Here is a 20689-nt window from a genome sequence, read left to right on the forward strand (position 1 = left end):
CAACATGGAACAACCTGAGTTAAACTCTAAAAAGGTATGATCCTTCTGTAGAATGACCTTACGTAACCACACTTACCTCCAGCCAGTACTTTAGATTCTATACAGAAAGGATTATTTTATTTGCTGGCACCTTCTCCTCTCCACACTCAGCTGACTCCGATGGTACTGACTAGTGTCACTGTCAGTTGTGATACACTGGGACTGCATCCCGGCTCTGGGGTAGGACTGTAGGACTGGGATATGTGACAATGGATATATTCCTTTTGGAATTCTTGAAATATTGGGAACTCAAAACGCAACAATATTGCCCTAAAGTTCTTATTGTGCCCCTCAGCATGGTCATAGGTGGACAGAAGTCATTTTTATGTAACAAAAGGTCAAAATCAAAGAGCATCTAGGGCAGCCAGCATTCCTGTGGCACAAGCTCACCTACCATGGCAGGCGGGAGCCCTGGACCACCAGTGTGCAGAGGTCAGGATGGTGACCTCACAGGTCTACGGCAGTCTCAGGCCGTGCAGGTCATGGATGTAGTATGAAAAGTACAACCTAGTAGTAGTCGGGCACACAATTAAATAGCATGTTTAATTATCTCACAACAGATAGTGCAGCAGTAGAAATTTTAAGTCCTTTGTTTAAAAAGTCACTTTCCCTGAAACTCCCGACACCATGGCTGAGGAACTGGTGACAGGGCCAGAGGGATTAATAGTCTTCCAAGGAGCTGAAAGTCTCCAAGTTAGAGCTGCCTTGAGAGCAGCCAAGAGACCTATAAGGAACAGGTACCCATACACTCAAGCACTCACGCGTGCAAAGGACACAGAAAAGACATGGATGGAGGGACAAGGAAGGGACCACAGTGGGGCAGTCACACACATGCACGCGAATGCCACAGAGTTCCAGTCGATCTGTGGCTATCTCCTCTGGGAGAATGAGGGGTGGCCTGAGCCTGGAAGCAGGAGCTGGTCATCCCCAGCAAGCCCCCCTATGTCCCTGATACGGTCAGTACACAAGCCAGCTCTTGAGATGAGGGGCCAGGCAGCAGTTAGTGGGCAAGGATTTCTCTTGGCTTAGGAAAGGCAGGGCACACTGTCCCAGAGAAGCTAACAAAGACTATATGCCGAGGGCTAGGCTGGTGGCACTCGGCTCTGGGCTCAGCTGCACTGTTCTAACAGCAGAGAAGAGGCTAAGGGGCTGGCTGTGTCTGCTCTTGGGCAGGGGGCAGGAACATGTGTGCAAAGTGAGGCCCTGAGATGAGGATATTGGGGGGGCCTACCACATAGGTTCATAGAGGAAACCTTCATTCACAGCTTCATTCAGGGGTTCCTATAAAGTGTCTGTGGATTCAAGTACCAGCAGTTCTGAAGAGGGCTGTTGGGATGGAGTGACCAGCACACGCTGGGAGAGCAGCTGCCCTCAGACCCAGGAGGTCAGGAACCAGCCTAGACGTGCTCTGGCCCCTGGCACTGGGGCTCAATTTGATGAGACAGACCAAGGAGTTATAAGATCTCCTCCCGTGGGCTCCTGGTCTTCAAAGGTGTTTGCCCATTCGGCACAGATCCATTCTGACCATGCAGGAGTTTGCCTTTCTCCCGGTCTGGCCATGTGAAGATGGCATCATCGCTGTCCAACTCCGACTCTGAGTGCATCAAGCTGCTGCTCAGCATGGGGCCTTTCTGTTTGCTGCCTGCCAAGAAAAGCCCAGTGTCAGGAAACACCTTCTGAGGCCTGAGCCATAGCCCATCCTCATCTCTGCCTGGAAAGGAGACAAGGAAGAAGACCAGGCATCCTACAGGAAGAACAGGTGGGAGGAGGGCTGGGCTGCCTAGAAGAACACAGAGGGCAAAGCGTGGAGATGAGACCTGAACTCTGCTGTACCCCTGAGCTTCGGTTGGTGTGGCCAAGTGGTGGTCTGTCCTCCTTCATCACATCCCTGGACAGAGCTATATAGTGAGACCCTTCTCAACACACACGCGCACACACCCAAAAATTAAGATTTTAAAATGGGTGGATTCTCATTCAGGTAAAGTCCCAAGCAGCCATGTTATCAGAACACACCAGGTTCTGTTGGTTTGTTATTTTGTTTTTTGAGACAGGGTTTCTCTGTAGCTTTGGAGTCTGTCCTGGAACTAGCTCTTATAAACCAGGCCTTGAATTCATAGAGATCTGCCTGCCTCTTGTGACTCCTGAGTGCCACCACCTGGCACACACCATGTTCTGTAAGAGGCATCTTGGGCTGGATTGCTCAGCAGTTAAGAGCAGTAGCTGCTACTCCTCCAAAGGGCCTAAGTCTTATTTCCAGCACCCACAACACATGGCTTCTGTAACTACATCTCCAGGGTATCCCAACGCCTCTGGACTCCATGGTTCATGTGGACATACACTTATGCAGATAGCACAACTACACATAAAGAATCTTTTAAAAATCCATAAAACTGAAACTCTAAAGTCACCTTCACAGGTTTTCCCTCACTGTAGAGACACAGGGAAGAACTATTTGTCAACAGCTTTAGGGTAGATCCCATTCCCAGAGAGAATGTAGGAATAGCCAACAAGATCACTCCAGCAGTGTTCTATACTGGCACTGCCCAACCACAGGAGCTAGCTCTCCACTTGTTAAAAGTGGTGGCTATCAGGTATGTTGTACTTCAGTCAGGCAGTCCACAACATCGCCATCCATCCGTGTAAACATCAATGGCAGCCTGACAGCTCTGGGTGCTCTCTGGTCTCCCAAGGCTGGCTTCAGACCTGACCACTCCCATCCCACTCAAAGATCACACCCTGCGGTGGACCTCATCCACATCTGTTTTGGCCATGCAGTGTGGGCTAAGGCCCACCATTACAGAGGGTATAATCCTGGGGTATGCCTGCAGTCACATCCAGAGCCTCAGGGCACCAGTGCAGCAGAGCCACAGAAAAGCACTGGCTCCATGGGGCTCTCCAGTGTGCTGGAAACAGTGACAATGGCAGGTCCAGGAAAAGATGCTTCTTTTTCCCTTAAATGCTGTTCCTTCTCCCACAGCCCCTCCACTGGAGACCTTAAAAGAACATTCACTTCCTTCCTAGTACCCGCACCCTCCTCTCTCCCCACAAAGGACAAGGGGCTTTAAGGAGATCCCTCCCTGGTTGTGCAGCCCCATCTCTCATAGCACCTGTCTACCACAGCTCCTGCTCATGTACTTCACCCACTAAAAACGACAAAGTTGGGGAACAATCAGTGAAAACTATATACACACATCGCTGGAACTCAACAGTTTTCCGAGTCTACACTCAATAGAGCTTCATGTGTGTGTCTTCTAAAAGACACAGGGATGAGCAGTATAACTGGTCAGTAAATAGATACCTGTCAGTAGATGACTGGGTGCAAGCCTGCTGTAAGGAACGTGGGTGAAAGCGGCCCAGCACGTGGCACCATTTGCAATCTGACTCCTAAGATACTATTAACCTGGGCACGGAACGGTAGCACAAAGGGGGCCAGGGGCTGATTTTCCTTGTGACAACTCCACCTGCTGTATTTCCAATATTCTGGCAAACAGAATTGCCACTTTTGTGAGTGGTAAAAAAGTAATTTTGGCCAGGTGGTGATGGTGCATACTTTGAATCCCAGCACTCAAGATGCAGAGGCAGGCAGATCTGAGTTTGAGGCCAGCCTGGTCTATAGATCAAGTTCCAGGACAAACAGGGAAAGAAACCCTGTCTCAAAAAAAATTAATTTGATTTGGTTCCGCCTACAATAATAGAAGGAACAAATAAAAGCAGATCTAAACCTGCTGCTGTCAGACTCTCTGGGCTCTAGCCTGCCCAGTGTAGCACCTCAGCCCTGCTCTGCCTCAGAGGGGGAATCCTTGCAGCTCCCTTCATGACACGCCCACTCTAGGAATTTCACCACCAGGCCCTGCCCTGCATGCAATCTGGTCATGAGTCCTGGCCCTCTGTCCCCCTTGTTTGAAAAAGGCTTCAAAATCCACAGGGCATATGGTTCCCTACCCCTAACCTCTACAGTCCTCCACTCTGCCAGCCAGCCCTGCAGGTGGCTGTTAGGATCCCCAGAGTCAGGACGTTTATGACAGTGCTTCCCCTGTGCAGCCAATCTTGGATGCCTGGGTCTTTTTAGGGCTGTGACCCACTTTTGAGGTGCTGATCCTAACTGGCAAAGAATCCCATCTTTCAGTCCTGACCGACCATTCTTCTGGGTTCAGTTTAATTCTTCTCTAACAGTCCTGGTAACAACTGTCCCGATTCTGTCAACATCTAGATAGCAATCAGCTTTGACCCTGTCTGTTCCTCTGCACTGTCACCACCCACCTCCTCAGACCAGGCTCCCTATCTGCAGTTCTCCCTTTAGCCTGCTACATGTCGTCACTAGAGTCACTGAGCATGTTCGAAACATCACATTGTGGTACCACCCAGACAGATGCTCAGCCCTAACCCCACATAAGACACCCCACTACTCTTAGGGGGAACCTCAGCAAAGACCTGTTCATCCATATCCAGCCTTGGGTCACTCACTCTGGCTCACTTTGCCAGTGTAAACAGCTTTTGTCCACATCCCCAAATGCCCTCTGCCCCTCCAAGCAGTGAGACCTCACCCTCACATTCCTGTCTGCAGTGCTGCTGACCGATCTGATGCTACTCATCCTTCACACTCAGCTTCACTGCTGCTTTTTTAGTTTTTAAACGGTCTCCTTCCTTGCTGTGAGTATGTGAGATTATGCACACTTCTTCCAGTTTGTGGTTCCTGGAGCTTGAATGCAGGTTACCTGCCGAGCCTCTCTCGGGCCTCCCTCCCATGATGTACTCTTTATTAAGACCTTTTACTGTCATTCTGTAGAGTTGTGAGTGTGGTTTTGGGAGGCCAAACAGGGATGAGAAATAAACTGTCTGAACATGAAGCAGCAGAACAGATTGGAGATGAACAAGAGGGAAAGTAAACATACAGAGGTCATGTAACCAAGCCAAGAAAAGCGTTATGAGGGAACATGGTCAGGAGTAAGGCCATGGGGCCTCGCTGGCCATCGGGAAGCTAGCTGCACACCACATTTGCTGGGGGTGTTCCGACTGCTGCTCTGGTAACCAGGCCCACTTCAGACTCAGGACTCACAATGGAACTGCCTGGGTGCAGAGCCCAGTTGCTTGTGAACACTCATTCTCTGTAGATCTGTCTTCTCTGGGGCAGAGGGTCTTAGGCCTGTCTCCACCATAGCCTCTTCAACACAAAGCTTTAAGCAGAAGGGTGTTTAATAAACACTTTTTTTTTTTTCTGAGACAGGATTTCTCTGTAGCTTTGGAGCCTGTCTTGGAACTAGCTCTTATAGACCAGGCTGGCCTCGAACTCACAGAGATCCGCCTGCCTCTGCCTCCCAAGTGCTGGGATTAAAGGCGTGCGCCACCACCGCCCCTCTAATAAATGCTTTCTGTAAAAGCAGTTTAGAAACAGCTTACGTGGAGAGCAACTCCCACAGACAGATGACCTGTCCTGGGGCCCTCACGAGGGAACCTCAGGAAGGGCTTATTTAGCAGGAGTCATAGTGGGAGACACCTGGCTCCCAACACCCACAGACATCAGGAAAGCAGCTGTCCTAAGACTGAAGAGGGTGGGGTAGGAGAAGTCAGAGAAAAGCAGGTTACGATCTGGTCTCTGCCTGGAAGGGACAGACTGCTCAGGTTCAAGAGACTGAGGCCCCTGACAGTGACCACAGGGTCACTGAGAAGCAAACCTGGGATGAGCAGGCAAAGGAAAATGAGGTGAAAGGAACATGGGGATTGGACACTCAGTCCAGCCCTCAGCACCAGCTCCCAGAGTCCTACCTGCTCGGGCGCTTGGCTTCAGCTCCAGGCTCTCCTGATCAGTGGCATCCAGGATCTTGTATCTGCTTTTCCTCCTGGGTTTTCCTTTTTGCCTAAAAAACACAACCCCCATCTCTGCTCAGGAAGGAGGTCTGTGAGGCTCCAAGTGCCGAGGCTGCCTGGTGGACAGCACCTCTCCTTACTTCTCAGCCAAAGCAGGTGGCAACCTGAGACAAGGGAGTTGTGGCCGTTGTGGGATGGGCTGGCTAGAAAGCACAGCAGACAGCGAGAGAAGCAGTGCACCCTGCTGATGGGTTCTGGCTGGTGGAGCTTTTCAAAAACCATACTTTTCTAAGTTTTAAATAAGGCAATATAAGATTTAGTCCCAACTCTCTCAAATTGCTATCAGTTGAGTATTTAAGCCTGCGTTTCCTTATCTGTGGATTGGGAGAAGGCTGTTGGGGAATATAAAAAAAGATAATGCCGGGCTGGAGAGATGGCTCAGTGGTTAAGAGCATTGCCTGCTCTTCCAAAGGTCCTGAGTTCAATTCCCGGCAACCACATGGTGGCTCACAACCATCTGTAATGAGGTCTGGTGCCCTCTTCTGGCCTGCAGACATACACACACACAGAACATTGTATACATAATAAATAAATAAATATTAAAAAAAAAAGATAATGCCTTCTGAACGTTACCATGACACAAAAAACTCAAAACTTTTGGTTCAGGTGTTAGCACCACAAGCAAAAGTCTTGCACATGCCAGACAAGTGTTCTACCACTGAGTTATGCTTGTAGCTTGAAATCATGCTTAACAGTGAAAAATAATACAATCAATGTAACCATAAAATAATACAGCTAGCTAGGCTGTCTCAAGTAAAAACAAACTAGAACATGCAATCATGAACTCAAGTCTAAGTCTATGTGCAGGTGTGAGGATGGCTCACAGCACTGCAGAGTACATACACCAGCCACACCTCCACCAGGGTCCCCACCTCGCAAATATCTGCAGTGACATCCCTTAAATGAGGGCAGTACTTCTGCCTTCAGGAGTGGGAAATGAGGATTTTTCTGCCACAGGCCTTAGGTGGTCAAATCCCATCCCAGAGACTGGTTGCCTGTAAGGAAGGTGCCAGGTACCTCCTCTTGGAAAGGTTCTATGACTGGAGCCACACAGACTCCAACACATACTTGTCAGCACCCTTCACCTTACCTCTTGCAGCAACAGATAGTCGTCCAAGACAGGATTCCCAAGGCAACAACAATGACAAAGGTTGCAATAATAACATACAGCACGCTCCATTCTGCAAAGAAATTACAAGGGTAAGAATGTGCTTGGCTCCCTGGGGAGGGTGAGTGGAAGCTCCTACGCGTCTAAAATGCCCATGTGTCCCAGGCCACTCCAGCAATGCTCTGGGCACTGCCCATTGTGCAGGGGCACAACTCTGAGATGGGAATGTGGGTTCCCATGAGGTCACATGTTGCATTAGGAGCAGCAGGGCTGCGTCCCCGGCACCCGGCCGCCCGCATGGCTAGGTTATGCCCGAAATAATTACACGGAAACTGTATTCTTTCAAACACTGCCTGGCCCGGCTAGTTCCAGCTTCTTATTGGCTAGCTCTTACATATTGTTCTAACCCATTTCTAATATTCTGTGTAGCCCACGAGCTGGCTTACCAGGGAGGATCTTAACCTGCGTCTGTCTGGAGTGGGAGAATCATGGCGACTCTCTCACTCAGCTTCTTTCTCCCAGAATTCTCTTCTGTATACTCCGCCTACCTAATTTTCTATCCAATAAAATGGGCCAAGGCAGTTTCTTTATTAATAAGAAATCACTCCCACATCATTTCCCCTTTTTCTGTTTAAACAAAAAAGAAAGGCTTTAACTTTAACATAGTAAAATTACATATAACAAAACAGTTATCAAGTAAGAATTACAGTTACAATATTTATATCTATTTTATCTCTTATCATAACTAAGGAAAACTATAACTATCTATTCATTCTTCAACTCCATCAAAGACTCCAGAAGGATATAATACTACCTAAGTAAACAAGAAATAAGAAAACTCTAGAAATGACAGAGACATCTCACTGCCTGGACAGTCACCCAAAGTTCCTCTGTACCGTTGGGGCATCACAGTCAAAAAATTTAAAGAAAACACAATAATACAAAGAATCCAGACTCTCTGTGAATTTTTCATTTTTACATGGCTTATTTTTCTTTATTTCTCTTAATCTATAACTATCTGTACTTCTGTATTCTGTCTCTTTAAAGACTTTACCCTTTTTCTTTTTAAGACATTAACTTTATTTTTTATATTCTTTTTTCTTCTCTCTCCCAAGCCTACGTACATTCATCCAACAGTGTCTGAATCTGTTTTATTGTGAATCTGTAATTTTTTTACTATCTAGGAGCACTTTGTTTGGCGCCTTTAAATCACTAAGCACTTAAGAATCTAAACTGTGACATTCCTAGGTCAAAAACAGGTATTGCATGCTGGCTCCGCCCAGTCCAACATGGCGGAGCCGCTCGTGCCTCTGATCCTTGCACATTGCACCACTAGCATGGCAGAGCTGCTTGTGCCTCTGAGCTGCGGCACACAATGTCCCCCTTTTAGGCACACAGCAGTCCACATTGCCTACAAGCAAGCCTTAGCACTTTACTCCAAATGCTCCATTCAAAAGCTCTGTCTCCTGCAGGAGCCAGACAGAGATCGCGATGGCGGCACAGCCCAGAAAGCCGGCATTTTAAAACAGCCAGTTTTTTCCTGCTGCTGAGTCAGGACAATTTCTTTGCGGCACGCAACCCAGAAACAGCAAAAAGCTGTCTTAAATTCTCTCTCTCTCCTTTTTAAACCCTCTCAGGTTTTACGTGGATTTAGCCCATCATGTCTGGGTGCCATCACAGCATGCAGGCACTCCACAAAGACAAGGGGTCGCCTGGAAGCACATGGGATTCAGGTCACAGCATGCAGCTGCTCTGACTGCTGCAGAACCCTCTGCTGGCATTCAGAAAGTGTGGAGGAAGGGACCAAAGAGTCTTCTGCAAACAGAAAATACAGAGTTCTGCCTGCTCATCTACCTTGAACACCAACACCTACCCCCGCAGCACAGCACCATTCTGCAGCCAAGCTGGCTGGCATGAAGTCACGCACTCACTCACCACAGTTGCTGTCTCCGTCCCTCAGCTGCACCTTGATGAAATTCTCCATCCAAAATGGGTCACAGATACAGCGCTTGGTGAATGAGTCACAGTGGCCGTGGTCAGAACAGTTCAGCTGACATGCTGAAGGTGGCAGGAAAGAGGTCAGCGTGAGAAAGAGCAAGGCAAACAAAAGCTTCAGAGCTGATGGAAACTGAAGTCCCTTGTTTCATGTTAGCTTCAGTTGATAGACAGGTGCCAGACCCCGGTCAAACAGCTCCCGAGTCTCCTTTTGCTGTCTGCACTAGTGACTGTCTATCCGGCATGCTTCCTCTTCAGAGCAGTGTAATTCCAGAAACAATACATAGAATACTACAGACTTTAAGAACCCAAAGTTTTAAAAGTAGACAAGAGGCTCTGCAGTGGGTCTGACAACAGCTAACCCTGAAGCAGCGCTGTGCGGATGCTATTGCCCACAGTGTGCCGCCAACCATGTCAGTTCTTTGGCCCCAGAGTCACCAGCTCTGTTAGTGCTACCTGCCTTCAAAACTGAGGCTGATGGTGAATCTGGAGGCAGGGCTGGATAAAATAAAGATACAAGTATTTTCTTCCTCAGGCTCACAGTTCCCTGAGCACTGTCAGGGGCCTGTGGGCCCTGGGGTAAGAATCTCCCTCCGGGTGAAAGGTAGTTTGTCTTAGGGCTTTGCTCCCAGCTTCCCATGACTCACTGACAGTGTTGATTTCCAGGGCTCTGAATATCAGGAAGTCAGCCTTCTGCTTCCGCAGTTCACTCTTGAGCATGGCTGCCACCTCATGGCCTTTGAAGAGCTGGTGGGGAGGCTCATTCTGAACAAAAAATAACATCTTGGTGCTGTAGAGACAGACAACAGTGAGTGTGCTGGAGTGGTCCAGAGTGGCTGTCATAACCTCATCCACTAAGCACCCTGTATCCTGTGGTGACATGCAGCAGCCCAGAGAGAAAGATGCTTTCTTCCCCACCTTCCTTTTACAAGAGGACAAAATGGGGGCCCAGAGGAGCTAACTCACCCAGGGTCACACAGTTCCGGCAGAGCCAGAGCCCCACCCTGTTACACAGGACCCTAAACTTTACCCTTTTACGAATACCCTGACTACCAGCAACTGTGGTCCACACAGCTAGCAGGAGAGCGAGAAAAGCAGGGCTGGATGTGGCCCTATCCCTGCTTCCAGTCTTCGCTAGCTATGTAGCTGGTTTGGTGCTTGGGTTACTAATAAAGCACGCCACAGCACTTCATGAATGTAAACCGCTGGAAAGATTGCCCATACGCCAAACAACTATTACTGTGAAGCAGCAGGGTTGCTGGGCTGAAGTGACGCCACTCCAAGCCCAGAATTTGTTTGCCTTCTGCCTGTCATCTGAACTCGGGTCTCTCTGATGGCCTCTTCCTTAGCATCACAAACAAACCTTCCTAATCAGTGGGCCATGTGGACTTACAGGTTTGCCCAAGATATTGACCCCTTAGCATAATAGGGTGGCTGAGGGGCCCTAAGTATCCCATACGCCCTGGCCCAGCTGATTCCAGGACAAGCTACCCTAAAGTACTGCAGCATTGTCCACACGTGACATGACATAGAATTTGGGCTGAACTGTCCTACTTCTGACTGACTAAAAGCGACTTACTACAAAGTGAAGCTAACAGTGGGGCCCTGCAAATTCCAGACCTGATACAGTCTTTACCATAGACCATTGCTCCTGTAATCCATGTGTACAGCTTTTATTTTTGTCTCTACCAATAACGCTCACATATTTATCTCCATTTGCACAGGACAAATAGTGACTAATCTGTATCAGCAGAAACTCGCTGAGAATATAGAGCCCAGGTCTCCGCCTCAATTCAGCGTGTCTCAAAATAAACTTGTGGTAGTAAGTAACAGCCAGGGTGGTGACACGTACCTTAAAACCTACCACTCAAGGCGGAGGCAGGTGGACCCCTGTGAGTTCTAGTCTACATAGCATGTTACAGGTCAGCAAGGTCTACTCAGTGAGACCCTGTCTCAAAATTAAAAGCAAACAAACAAAACTGTTGTGGAATATTAGTTGAAGATGTGTTCCATTCATTTATGCTGCGGAACATTTGTTTAGTGATGCAAAGATGTGTTGCATTCTTTCCTGTTGCATTTGTTTAACTCTGTGAAGCTGTGTTTTTTTGCCTGCCTAAAACACCTGATGGTCTAATAAAGAGCTGATCGGCCATAGCAAAGGCCAAACAGTGTGCTCCCAGCTGTGCAGTGAGGACCAACACAGTCGTCTCCCTTTCAGACTGTAGCTTTGTGAACATAACAGGTCTCTTCTGACCTTGCTCCCGGAGCCAGTTTGACTTTTTACCACAGGGCCTGAGGCCTGACTGGCAAAGTACCCACCCTTCTCCACCTAGCCCCACTGCTGCTCAGCTGGGAAGCCTTGTGACCCCCAGGATTTCCTTTTCTCTCCACATTCATTGTCCAGCTACCTCTGCTCCGTGTACGGCTGAATCTTTTGCACAATGATGTCGGAATCCAGCACCCCCAGGAGAACCCCAATCTGGCGAATGAACATCCCTTTCAGCCTCTCCGTCAGCTGGCTCACATTAACATCCAAGATGATCTCCACCAGGTTGTTTTTCCTGGGATCTGGAAGGCACAAGGATCAGTCATGGCTTCAGAAGTGAATGGTTAACACAGGCTGTCACTGTGTTTTTGGCACAGGAGGGGAAGTGGTGACAGCAGTTAAACATTCAATTGGGAAAGGAGAGGAGCGAACTCTTGGTAAAGCTATCAGGAGCAGGCTTGGAAAGCTTCCCACCACCCCTGCCACCCAAATCCCAGGGGGAGGCACAAACCATAAGGCACCAGGCTTCATGGGGAGGGGCAGAGGAGGTGAGACCTGTTTGACAGGCACTGCTGAGCGGTCTCCCTAGACCCCACCACACTTTCAGGGATATGCTGTACTTTGTTCATAAATACCGGAGGGAGAATACACCTCCGACCGTCCTAACAGTGGTGTGGATGCAACCAACACAGGGAAAGTCCAGGAAGCCAAGAAATGACCTCAGTGCCACACTGTTGACCTCTAGAACTGAGATGTGGTTATACTTGCTGGGCACAGCTGAAGCAACCATGGATTGCCCAGAAAACCTTGCCTGGAGACTTGGATGGAAGAGCCAGGGCTGTAGCCTGATTTTTAACACACATGAGACCCTTTCAGCCACTGTTTTTCCTAGAGGCATGACAAGGACTAAAACCCTTTCCAAGGCAGAGCCATGCCTGAAGCTGGCCAAAAGTAAAGAGCTAACATCTCTACTAGGGGCCATCAGCCCTGCCCACCGCCATCCTCCCTATCACCAGTGCAGCCACCAGCATCACAAAAGCAAGTTTCTATTTAAGGGCATTAATTTCTGAAAACCTGAGAAGTGTGCAGGACATCACTTTACTTCCCTGGATTGTCAGAGAAAGCCTGAGGCTCAACTTACAAAAATAAGTTGTTTTGTACATTTGGGTGCTGATGAGACATCATGACTCAAGCCGTTGCTGTGCTCAGATCCCATAGTACCCGAGCCTGCTCGCAGACATGTGCAGAGGAGAAGGGACTGAGTTGGGACACAAGGTCTGACGGCACAACCGCCCTCTCTGAGGCTAGGTGTTTGCAGGGTCTCGGGGAGGTCTGTTACTGGCTAGGTGGGAGGGTACAGGAAGTGAGCTCACCAGGTTTCACTTCCACGGTGGTCCGGTCTGTGTCACTCTCACCCTTGGCATCGGTCACTTTCAGATGAAACGTATAGGTTCCCTCAACCAGGTTAGAGAGGACGAGGACGGGGTGATGGTCAGACTGATTCAGCACCTCCTGTGGGGGTGAACAGCATGGATGCTGTGGGACAGAATGCCACTCCTTTCTTGGAATAAGCTGCTGCTTGAGCCATACAGCTCTGCTGGTGGGCCAGTCACAGCATCGCCCTTTACGGCCCCTAGGGGCAGGGGCTAGAAGATGCTGTGTGGACCAATTTCTAGGGGTGACTCACAGGAAGGCATTTGACGCCCCGATTTCAGAGCACAATCTAGGTTTGATACAGGGGTGTTGTGGTTAAAACAGATCCTGGAGGGTAGGATCCCCCTCTTCACCTACCCCTACCCTGACTTTACACAGCACTCCCACTCTGGCCCACTCACCCCTGCAGCTGGGCTCGCCTCGTCTCGAGTCCACAGGTAGCTGACTATCCCCTTGTCATCCGAGGACCTGGAGCCATCCAGCTCTGCTGTGCTTGTGGGTAGGGTAACCACCACATTCCCGGTGATCTTGGCTATTGGCGGCTTGTTTATTTCTAACCAAGGAGACAACATTGAAACAATGTGACATTCTGGAAAAGCCAGATGCTGCTTGTGATGCGGATGAGGAGCTAATACTGAAGAGCCTTAAAGGAGAGCTGTTCAGTGCTCGTCCACGGTGTAGTGCAGGAGCCACTAGAGCCGAGGCTCCCAGGCTCTCCCGTTTGTTGCACATGGAGGGGACAGGTGCTTTCAGTTCAAATTTAGAGACTGGAGACAAAGGCCAGGGGCGCTTAGAGCCCAAGACTCTGGTTTTGCTAGTTAACACCAGGACCTCTCCTTTCAAATGCTGCTCTCAGGGTGCCCCCCCCAGGGTCCGTTCCCTCCCACCCCATTCACCTCGCAGGAAAAGGAAGAGTGTGATCTATGGCGCAGAAGCTCGGCTGGCCAGGGGTTACACAGTTTGGTCAGCACACTGCTCGGATGTCATCCACTGATAGGGTGGTTTTTCTACTACCAGCTCATAGCCTCTCCCAGTCCACCCCAGTGAGGCCAACACACAAGGCTGAGGGACAAGCCAGACAGACAACCCAGGACAACTCCAGTTTGACAGTCATTCCAGCCCCTGGCAGCAGGGGTCACTGTTGCTACCGGGGAGTCACAGAAACCCCAGATCCTAGCATGGGGCAAACTAAAAATGCAAAGAAAACAAATTGCTTAATACCTCCACTACTCATTTGAGAAGAAAAATCAGGAAAGGAAGCAGGGGAAGGGGTGGAGAGTGCAGAGAGGAAGGGGTTTAAAATCAGTTACTTACAGTTACTCTCAAAGACTGTTTACAACATTACAGCTGCCCTCCCCAGTCGGCTTCCCTATCTCCCCTTTAATCAATTCTGCCCCCAAACAGGACGAGGTGGCTTCCTGGGCCGTCAGACCCCAGAGGCTGCTGCACGGACACAGCAAGACGCACCTTCTTTGACAATGACATTCACGGAGCTCTGGCTCTGCAGGTTCCTCTCATCTTTGACAGTCAAGGTGAACACATAGGTCCCCACTTGCAGCCCCGTCACAATGGCGACGCTGCTGTTGGAGTTCTCCAGCTGCACCCCGTCAGGCCCCCTAGACGAGACAGCAGTCAGAAGGCGGAGTCTACCTGTCTGCTGCTCTCCTGGCAGCAGGAACTGCAATTATTGCCTCAACTAAGACAGGAACAACTGTTTCCCAAACCTCGACAGAAAATGTTTAAAAATATTCTGTTTGGAGAAAGTATCACTTGGCCCCAAAACACAGTCGTCTTCTGGTCAGAAAATATCTCTTAAACAAATATAGGCTTATCTTTTATATGAGCTTATAGAACATTCAAACTCTTCATTATTCTAGTTTATATAAGAAATAGTCCTCTGAGCAGCTCTGCTCAACAGGATGACCCAGGGATCAGGTTTCTGAGAAGCTTTTCTGGCCCATTAGCTGGTTTGCCCTTGCCTGCAAAGATGCAAAACACACTTCTTCTCCACACTCCTGAGGAGAAGTTGGGGGAAGGATGCAGGCCAGGGCTGCAGAGGGGCTCTTGGGACAAAGCTGTCTTCTCCCTGTTCTATAACTGAGTCTCTTCTAGATCATGGCCAGTGCCACAAAACACTGCGACACCACATCCTGCCTGCCTCCTTCCCACCGTGTCTCATGGCACAGCAGCCTTCAGCAGGCTTCCGGCCAGCACACAGGCAAGGGCTTCACACAGCCAGAGCCCTGCACACCCACGCATCCCTCCAACTAAGGACAACCAGAGAAAGCTGCCAGCTCCCAGCTCTGCTTTTAAAACTTATTACCTCTGACCAGACTGGCCTCTCCTGAGTCTGTCTCATCCAGGAAGCACAATCTCTGACTGCAGGTACCACTGACATTCTGCCTGAGGGTTCCTGAGGTCTGCCTTCAATAAACAGTTACAGTGATAATACACTGAGCTAAGGGAGACCCAGATCTCCAAAGCAGCAGAAGAGAAGATGTCCGGTGCCTGACGTAGACTGCCTAAGTAGAAACTAAAGCCTTCTCTACCCTACCCATCTCCAATGCTATAACAAAGTGTCTGTATGTATATTGGTGTGTGTGTGTGTGTGTGTGTGTGTGAGCATATATGTTAAGACTAAACCCCACTTGTCCTGTAGCTGCTGTTTTTGGAAATAATAAAGAAATTTTCAACTTCCCTAGAATCCCTTCACTTCCTGCAGGATCCTGTATACAATTTAAGTTCCATTTGTTATGGTTCATAAGTGCTGAAAGAAACTGCAAACAAAAATGGCTCAAATAGGTGATTTCAATTTAAAAAGTATTATCTTGGCTACAGTCTTTGATCTTTGGCTAACTTAACTGAGAAACAATGTCTTTCAAGAACATAACATAGGCATGCTTTTGTTTTATAGATAAATTTTCAATTCCTCTTAGTAGCTGCTTGCTCATCCTCAGCTAACCTTACCAGTTAGTTTTGAACAATGGTATTTTTCTGCTCCATTACCTCTCCAGCCTGCCTCTCAAATGTAATTCAACTACACATTAGCAGATGGAGTGGACCTGCAGGAACCCCAGGACCACACTGACTGGGGCGACTGATGATGCACATTCTTCTTTAAAAAAAAAAATCAGAAAATCTTTCTAAAGAGCTGAAATTTAAAATTATAAACATTACTTTCTCCTCTCCTGAATAAGCCAGTAGGAGTGAGTCAAGCCTGAAAAACAAGTAGAACCATGCTCTTCCAAGGCCAGGAACCTCTGCACAGAACACTCACTGGGTCTTCTCCCAAAGATAGGAGACAATTCTCTGGTCATCCGTGCTCTTGCTGCCATCTAGGGTTGTGCTGTCCACTGGCAAGGTCAGCTCTTTGTCTGGGCCTGCATCTGCCTGAGGAGGCTTGTTGTTCTCTAGGACAAAGAAATGCAGCCATCAAAAGCAAAACTCCAGGTGGTAGAGGAAAGGACCCTTGGGGCATCTGTTCTGGTAGCCATGGGAACTCTGCCTCTCAGCCCAGAGCTTTACAAGGTATGTGGGAGAGAGATGGATGCCATCAGGGGACTCACAAGAAGAATAAGACTGATGCATGTCAAGCGATTCTGAAAACAGTGAAGTTTTAGCTCTGCAACCTAATGCAACAGGGTAGGAAGCAGGAGACAGCTTTCTAGATGAAGTGGGCTTCACACCACTCCTTTAAAATCACGTGACACTTGACAGGTGTGGCTCCCCCTCCCAGGCCACGTCAGCACACTGTAACTAGCAAGGGAGGGGCACACACTGAAGCTGAGAAGCCTCCTCTAGCTACAAAAGAGGGCTAGGGGGCAACAGATGTGGTTCTCTGTGGGTGATGCCTTCTACCTCTCTGCTCCTTCTGCTCAGAACTCAACCCCTTCTCTCCCAGACTCCTGAGGAAGCAACTTACCAGGCTGCACAATCACAGTCACTTGAGCAGTCGCCTGCTGGCCTATTGTGTCTGTCACTGTGAGCTGGTAGGTATAGTCTCCTTCTTGCATTGCAGACAGCTGCAGGGTTGGCGTTCTAACTCCCTACATGTGGAAATTCAGGAATGAGCAATGACTCCCAGGATCACAGCACTGCACACAATGCTCACTTGACAGGAATGGTTCAGTCAGGTCTTTAACCCTAACTTGGTTATCACCTCCCAGCTCAGCATAGTGAATGACGGCTGAAAGTTCAGCACGAGACATTGAACTAATAAGAATTTCTATAGATTCTGTGACCTCAGAGAGACTTGTCAGAACACATCAACTATAATGGGTCAAGCATGCCTTGGGTTGTGTCTAGAAACCCAGAGATACAGAATCCTTCCTGCACACCTGAAGGAACATTGTAAAGGAGAGGCAAACCTCCAACACAGGTGCTTCCTATAGAATAATGCAAAACCTGGCAACCTAGGGCTGAGTCCAGCTTGTAGGTATTTTGTTTGGCCTGGAGTGCTGAAGAGTTGGAAAATTCCACCCGAGAGTCTCATTTATGTCTGGACTAGGGCCCTATCTCCATGTGACTGCGGAGGCCAAGGGTCCTCCAGCACAGCCCCATCTGGGTTACTCCACTTATTTAAATGCCCTGTCTATTCTGCAATACCTCTAGGGAAGATATCCTTTAGCCAGACGGTCTACTCCAATGAGTTGATGAAGATTTGCGCCCTGGTTGCATCTGTGTAATTTGACTCTCTAGGTTGGGTCACCCGTAACAAACACATTTCTTACCTAGCCTCCTAATATGAAGGTTTCAGATAATGTGCTAGTTAGAAAACCTAAAACTTTCTGAATTAGTTTGGAGATTAAATGTTGTAATAGGTGTGGCGGGGCTGTGTCCCCAGCACCCCAGCCGCCTGCTAGCTTATGCCTCGAAATAATTACACGGACACTGTATTCTTTTAAACACTGCTTGGTCCATTATATCTAGCCTCTTCTTGGCTAACTCTGATATCCTGATCAACCCATCTCTAATAACTGTGTAGCATCGGTCTTACTGGGAAGATTCTAGCCTACGTCCATCCTGGGTCGGAGCTTCATCGCATCTGCCCCAGAGAGCAGAGCTATCACGTCTGAGCTCACTTCCTCTTCCTCCCAGCATTCTGTTCTGTTTACTCCTCCCACCTATGTTTTAACCTATCAGGGCCAAGCAGTTTCTTTATTGCTTAACCAATGAAATCAACAGATTGATATGACACTCCCACATCAATTAAAAAAAATCTAAATGCACAAAACTGACTTTGTTGACTAAAATGGAACAGAAATAAACCTTGAGTGGGAGACCCCAACTCAGAAACTTCCTGCCGCCTGAGTGAGAGAGGACATGAGCATGCTCTCCTACCTGCATCTCCACCACCTTCCCTTTGCTGCTTGGGCTGAGGGACCACTCATAGCTAGTGATGCCATGGTCGTCAGTACTCTGGTTTCCAAAGAGGGTGATGGAGTTCTGAGGCAGGGTGATCACTTGGTTGGGGCCTGCATTGGCCACAGGAGGGTAATCCACAGCTTTGTTCACTGTCAGGCTCGCAGTGGTGGAGTTCGTAGCCCCATCAGAGTCAACGACAGTCAGGCTATTGGAGAGAAGAGTTCAACAGGGAGGTTAAGGGAAAAGGAATAGACCCGGAGGACTGAGTGTCAGTACTGGGCAATACCACGGTGGCAGGAGTTTCCACTCCTCCCCATCCTGTTGGAAAAGCAGGGTGATGTTAGAGACATCTGAAACTGAATGAGGGTTTCCTTGCGCAGGGTGAAGTTCCTAGTGCTTTGGATCTTCTGAACACAGACACAAGCTCTGTAAAGTCTAACCTCCTTGTGTCTCCACACCCATATAAAGAGACTGAGAGTAAACCAAGTTGCCCACAGTTGTGCATCTTGACAGCAGGGGCCTCAGAATTTGTAATCCAGGCCATATATGTCAGCAGCAGCAGACTGTTCTGCTGCCTGTGTGTGCCCATGTGCTAAGACCCTGTAAGTGTTTCAGAGAAACACTAGCTGCCCTTGAATACACAGAGATCTGTCTGCCTCTCTCCTATCTCTGGAGTGCCAGGATTACAGGCACCCAGCACACCTGGCTCAGAAACCCATTCTTAGGAAGGAATAATCCTTGACCTCCATTCCTGCAGAGCTTACAGACAGCACACCTGGGTCTGCGGCAGGCTGTCTACCATGGTTCTGTTTCAGCCATGGGCACATCACAAAAATGGATGTGGACATCCTGGACACAGAGCTCTGGGACAGACCAAGAAGGTTGGCTCCAGCAAGGCAGGAGCTTGAGATGGGAATGAATGCTCCTACGCAACATGCCCACAGTATGTGAGTGAGAAGCAGAATTTGAGAGGGGAAATGTTCTTTTATAAGAGCAGGCTTCCACCTAAACGATGCCTTCCAGCTGAACAGCCTAAAGCTTCTCACACCACCTCAGAATGTGAGTGTAAGCGAGCGGGGAGTTTGGGATCCTTCCATTTGCTGACAGAAAGAGGAAAAGCTCTGAAAAGACATGCCGTTTGTTTAGCTCTCACCAGCAGCCTCAGACACCCCAGCCATCTGCGGGCCTTCCTACCAGCCTTACCTTTCACCTGTGAGCTGCAGAGAACCTGAGTACTGCAGCCTTTCCAAAGAGGCACAGAAACTTAGATACATACACAAGATCAAGTATTGGAAAAGGGCAATCATGGTGTTCGCTTCTTCCCCTGGTCCCCTGACTTTTGTCAGGAGGATTACAGGAGCAATTACAGACATAAAGGCTGTGGTCCTTTGTTCTGACTCACCTGGAAGGGTCCCTGGCTGGCCTTCAGAGTCTTAGACTCAGATGGCACCTGGCTACAGGGTGGGGGCAAGCTAATGTCATGTAAAAGCAGGAGAAGACAAATAAGCAATCAAACAAAAGCAAAATGCTAATCAGGGCCACTCTCATATCACAGATTTAAAAAAAAAAAGAAAGCATATTCCCTATACCCATTTACCCCCAAATTGTAGGTTATCAGTGTGGTTAAAAGCTCAGGCTCTGAGCTAGGCGGTGGTGGTGCACGCCTTTAATCCCAGCACTCAGGAGGCAGAGGCAGGCGGATCTCTGTGAGTTCGAGGCCAGCCTGGACTACAAGAGCTAGTTCCAGGACAGGCTCCAAAAGCTACAGAGAAACTCTGCCTCGAAAACAAACAAACAAACAAACAAAAAAAGCTCAGGCTCTGATGTGGAGTATTTGTTTAATGAGGTAAAGATGTGTTACATTTGCTGTTCCAAAATGGGGCCCATATTTCCACATAGGACCTAAGGAAGCTGAAGAAAGAAAGAAAAGAAAACCCCCAAACAAACAAACAAAAAAATGGAGATGACTCCTTTAAGAGGCTCTACCATACAGCAAACACTTGAGTAGCCAGCACATTAAATAGAAACAAAAAGCTAAGTAAAAATGCTTGCCACCATGAGGGCACCAGCTTCCTAGAGCTGGGGCAGTTAGATGTAGCTCCCAGTTGAAAGCAGCCCTCAATCAACTTCGTAGTACGTAAAGCTTGGCTCTCATGGATCTGAGCAGGATGGAGCCAGTCGTTAGTGCAAATGCCACTTAGCAGTTTAAGGTTTGCCTCACACAACCAGAAAAGGCTGGAGACATGCAGTAACAACAGGTCCAGATGGGAAAAAACTCTAAACCGGAACCAGCTACAGCATGTTTTAAAATGTAAAAGAAAGAAAAAAAAAGGGTATAGACAATCATAGAAAAAATAAATAGTTTATAAATAATAAGGTAAAGACTTTAAAGAGAGAATAAAGTGCCAGGCAGTGGTGGCACACGCCTTTAATCCCAGCACTCGGAAGGCAGAGGCAGGTAAGACCTCTGTGAGTTTGAGGCCAGCCTGGTCTATAGGAGCTAGTTCCAGGACTGGCTCCATAGCTACTGGAAAACCCTGTCTCAAAACACACACACACACACACACACACACACACACACACACACACACACACACACACAGAGAGAGAGAGAGAGA

The 20689-nt window shown here is 48.5% G+C and overlaps 1 protein-coding gene across 5 annotated transcripts in view; it reads right to left on the minus strand.

The window, feature by feature from the left end:
- Positions 1 to 563: 563 nt before the first annotated feature.
- The window catches only part of Kiaa0319l (KIAA0319 like), a 99930-nt gene continuing 79804 nt past the window's right edge, over positions 564 to 20689 (minus strand). For all 5 annotated transcript variants that reach the window (XM_050156573.1, XM_050156555.1, XM_050156564.1 and 2 more), the window contains exons 10-21: positions 18048 to 18276; positions 16630 to 16753; positions 15985 to 16117; positions 14175 to 14323; positions 13109 to 13260; positions 12647 to 12785; positions 11416 to 11575; positions 9655 to 9797; positions 8948 to 9070; positions 6995 to 7085; positions 5803 to 5894; positions 564 to 1681 (exon numbers count right to left, since the gene is read on the minus strand). In XM_050156573.1, the coding sequence (XP_050012530.1) occupies positions 1494 to 1681; positions 5803 to 5894; positions 6995 to 7085; positions 8948 to 9070; positions 9655 to 9797; positions 11416 to 11575; positions 12647 to 12785; positions 13109 to 13260; positions 14175 to 14323; positions 15985 to 16117; positions 16630 to 16753; positions 18048 to 18276 (1723 nt within the window). In that variant the 3' untranslated portion in view covers positions 564 to 1493. The remainder of the gene's footprint in view (positions 1682 to 5802; positions 5895 to 6994; positions 7086 to 8947; positions 9071 to 9654; positions 9798 to 11415; positions 11576 to 12646; positions 12786 to 13108; positions 13261 to 14174; positions 14324 to 15984; positions 16118 to 16629; positions 16754 to 18047; positions 18277 to 20689) is intronic.

The sequence above is a fragment of the Alexandromys fortis genome, unplaced genomic scaffold (genome assembly GCF_014885135.2).
Source record: "Alexandromys fortis isolate MF-2015 unplaced genomic scaffold, M_Fortis_MF-2015_v1.1 scaffold_26, whole genome shotgun sequence".
NCBI classification, from domain to species: domain Eukaryota; kingdom Metazoa; phylum Chordata; class Mammalia; order Rodentia; family Cricetidae; genus Alexandromys; species Alexandromys fortis.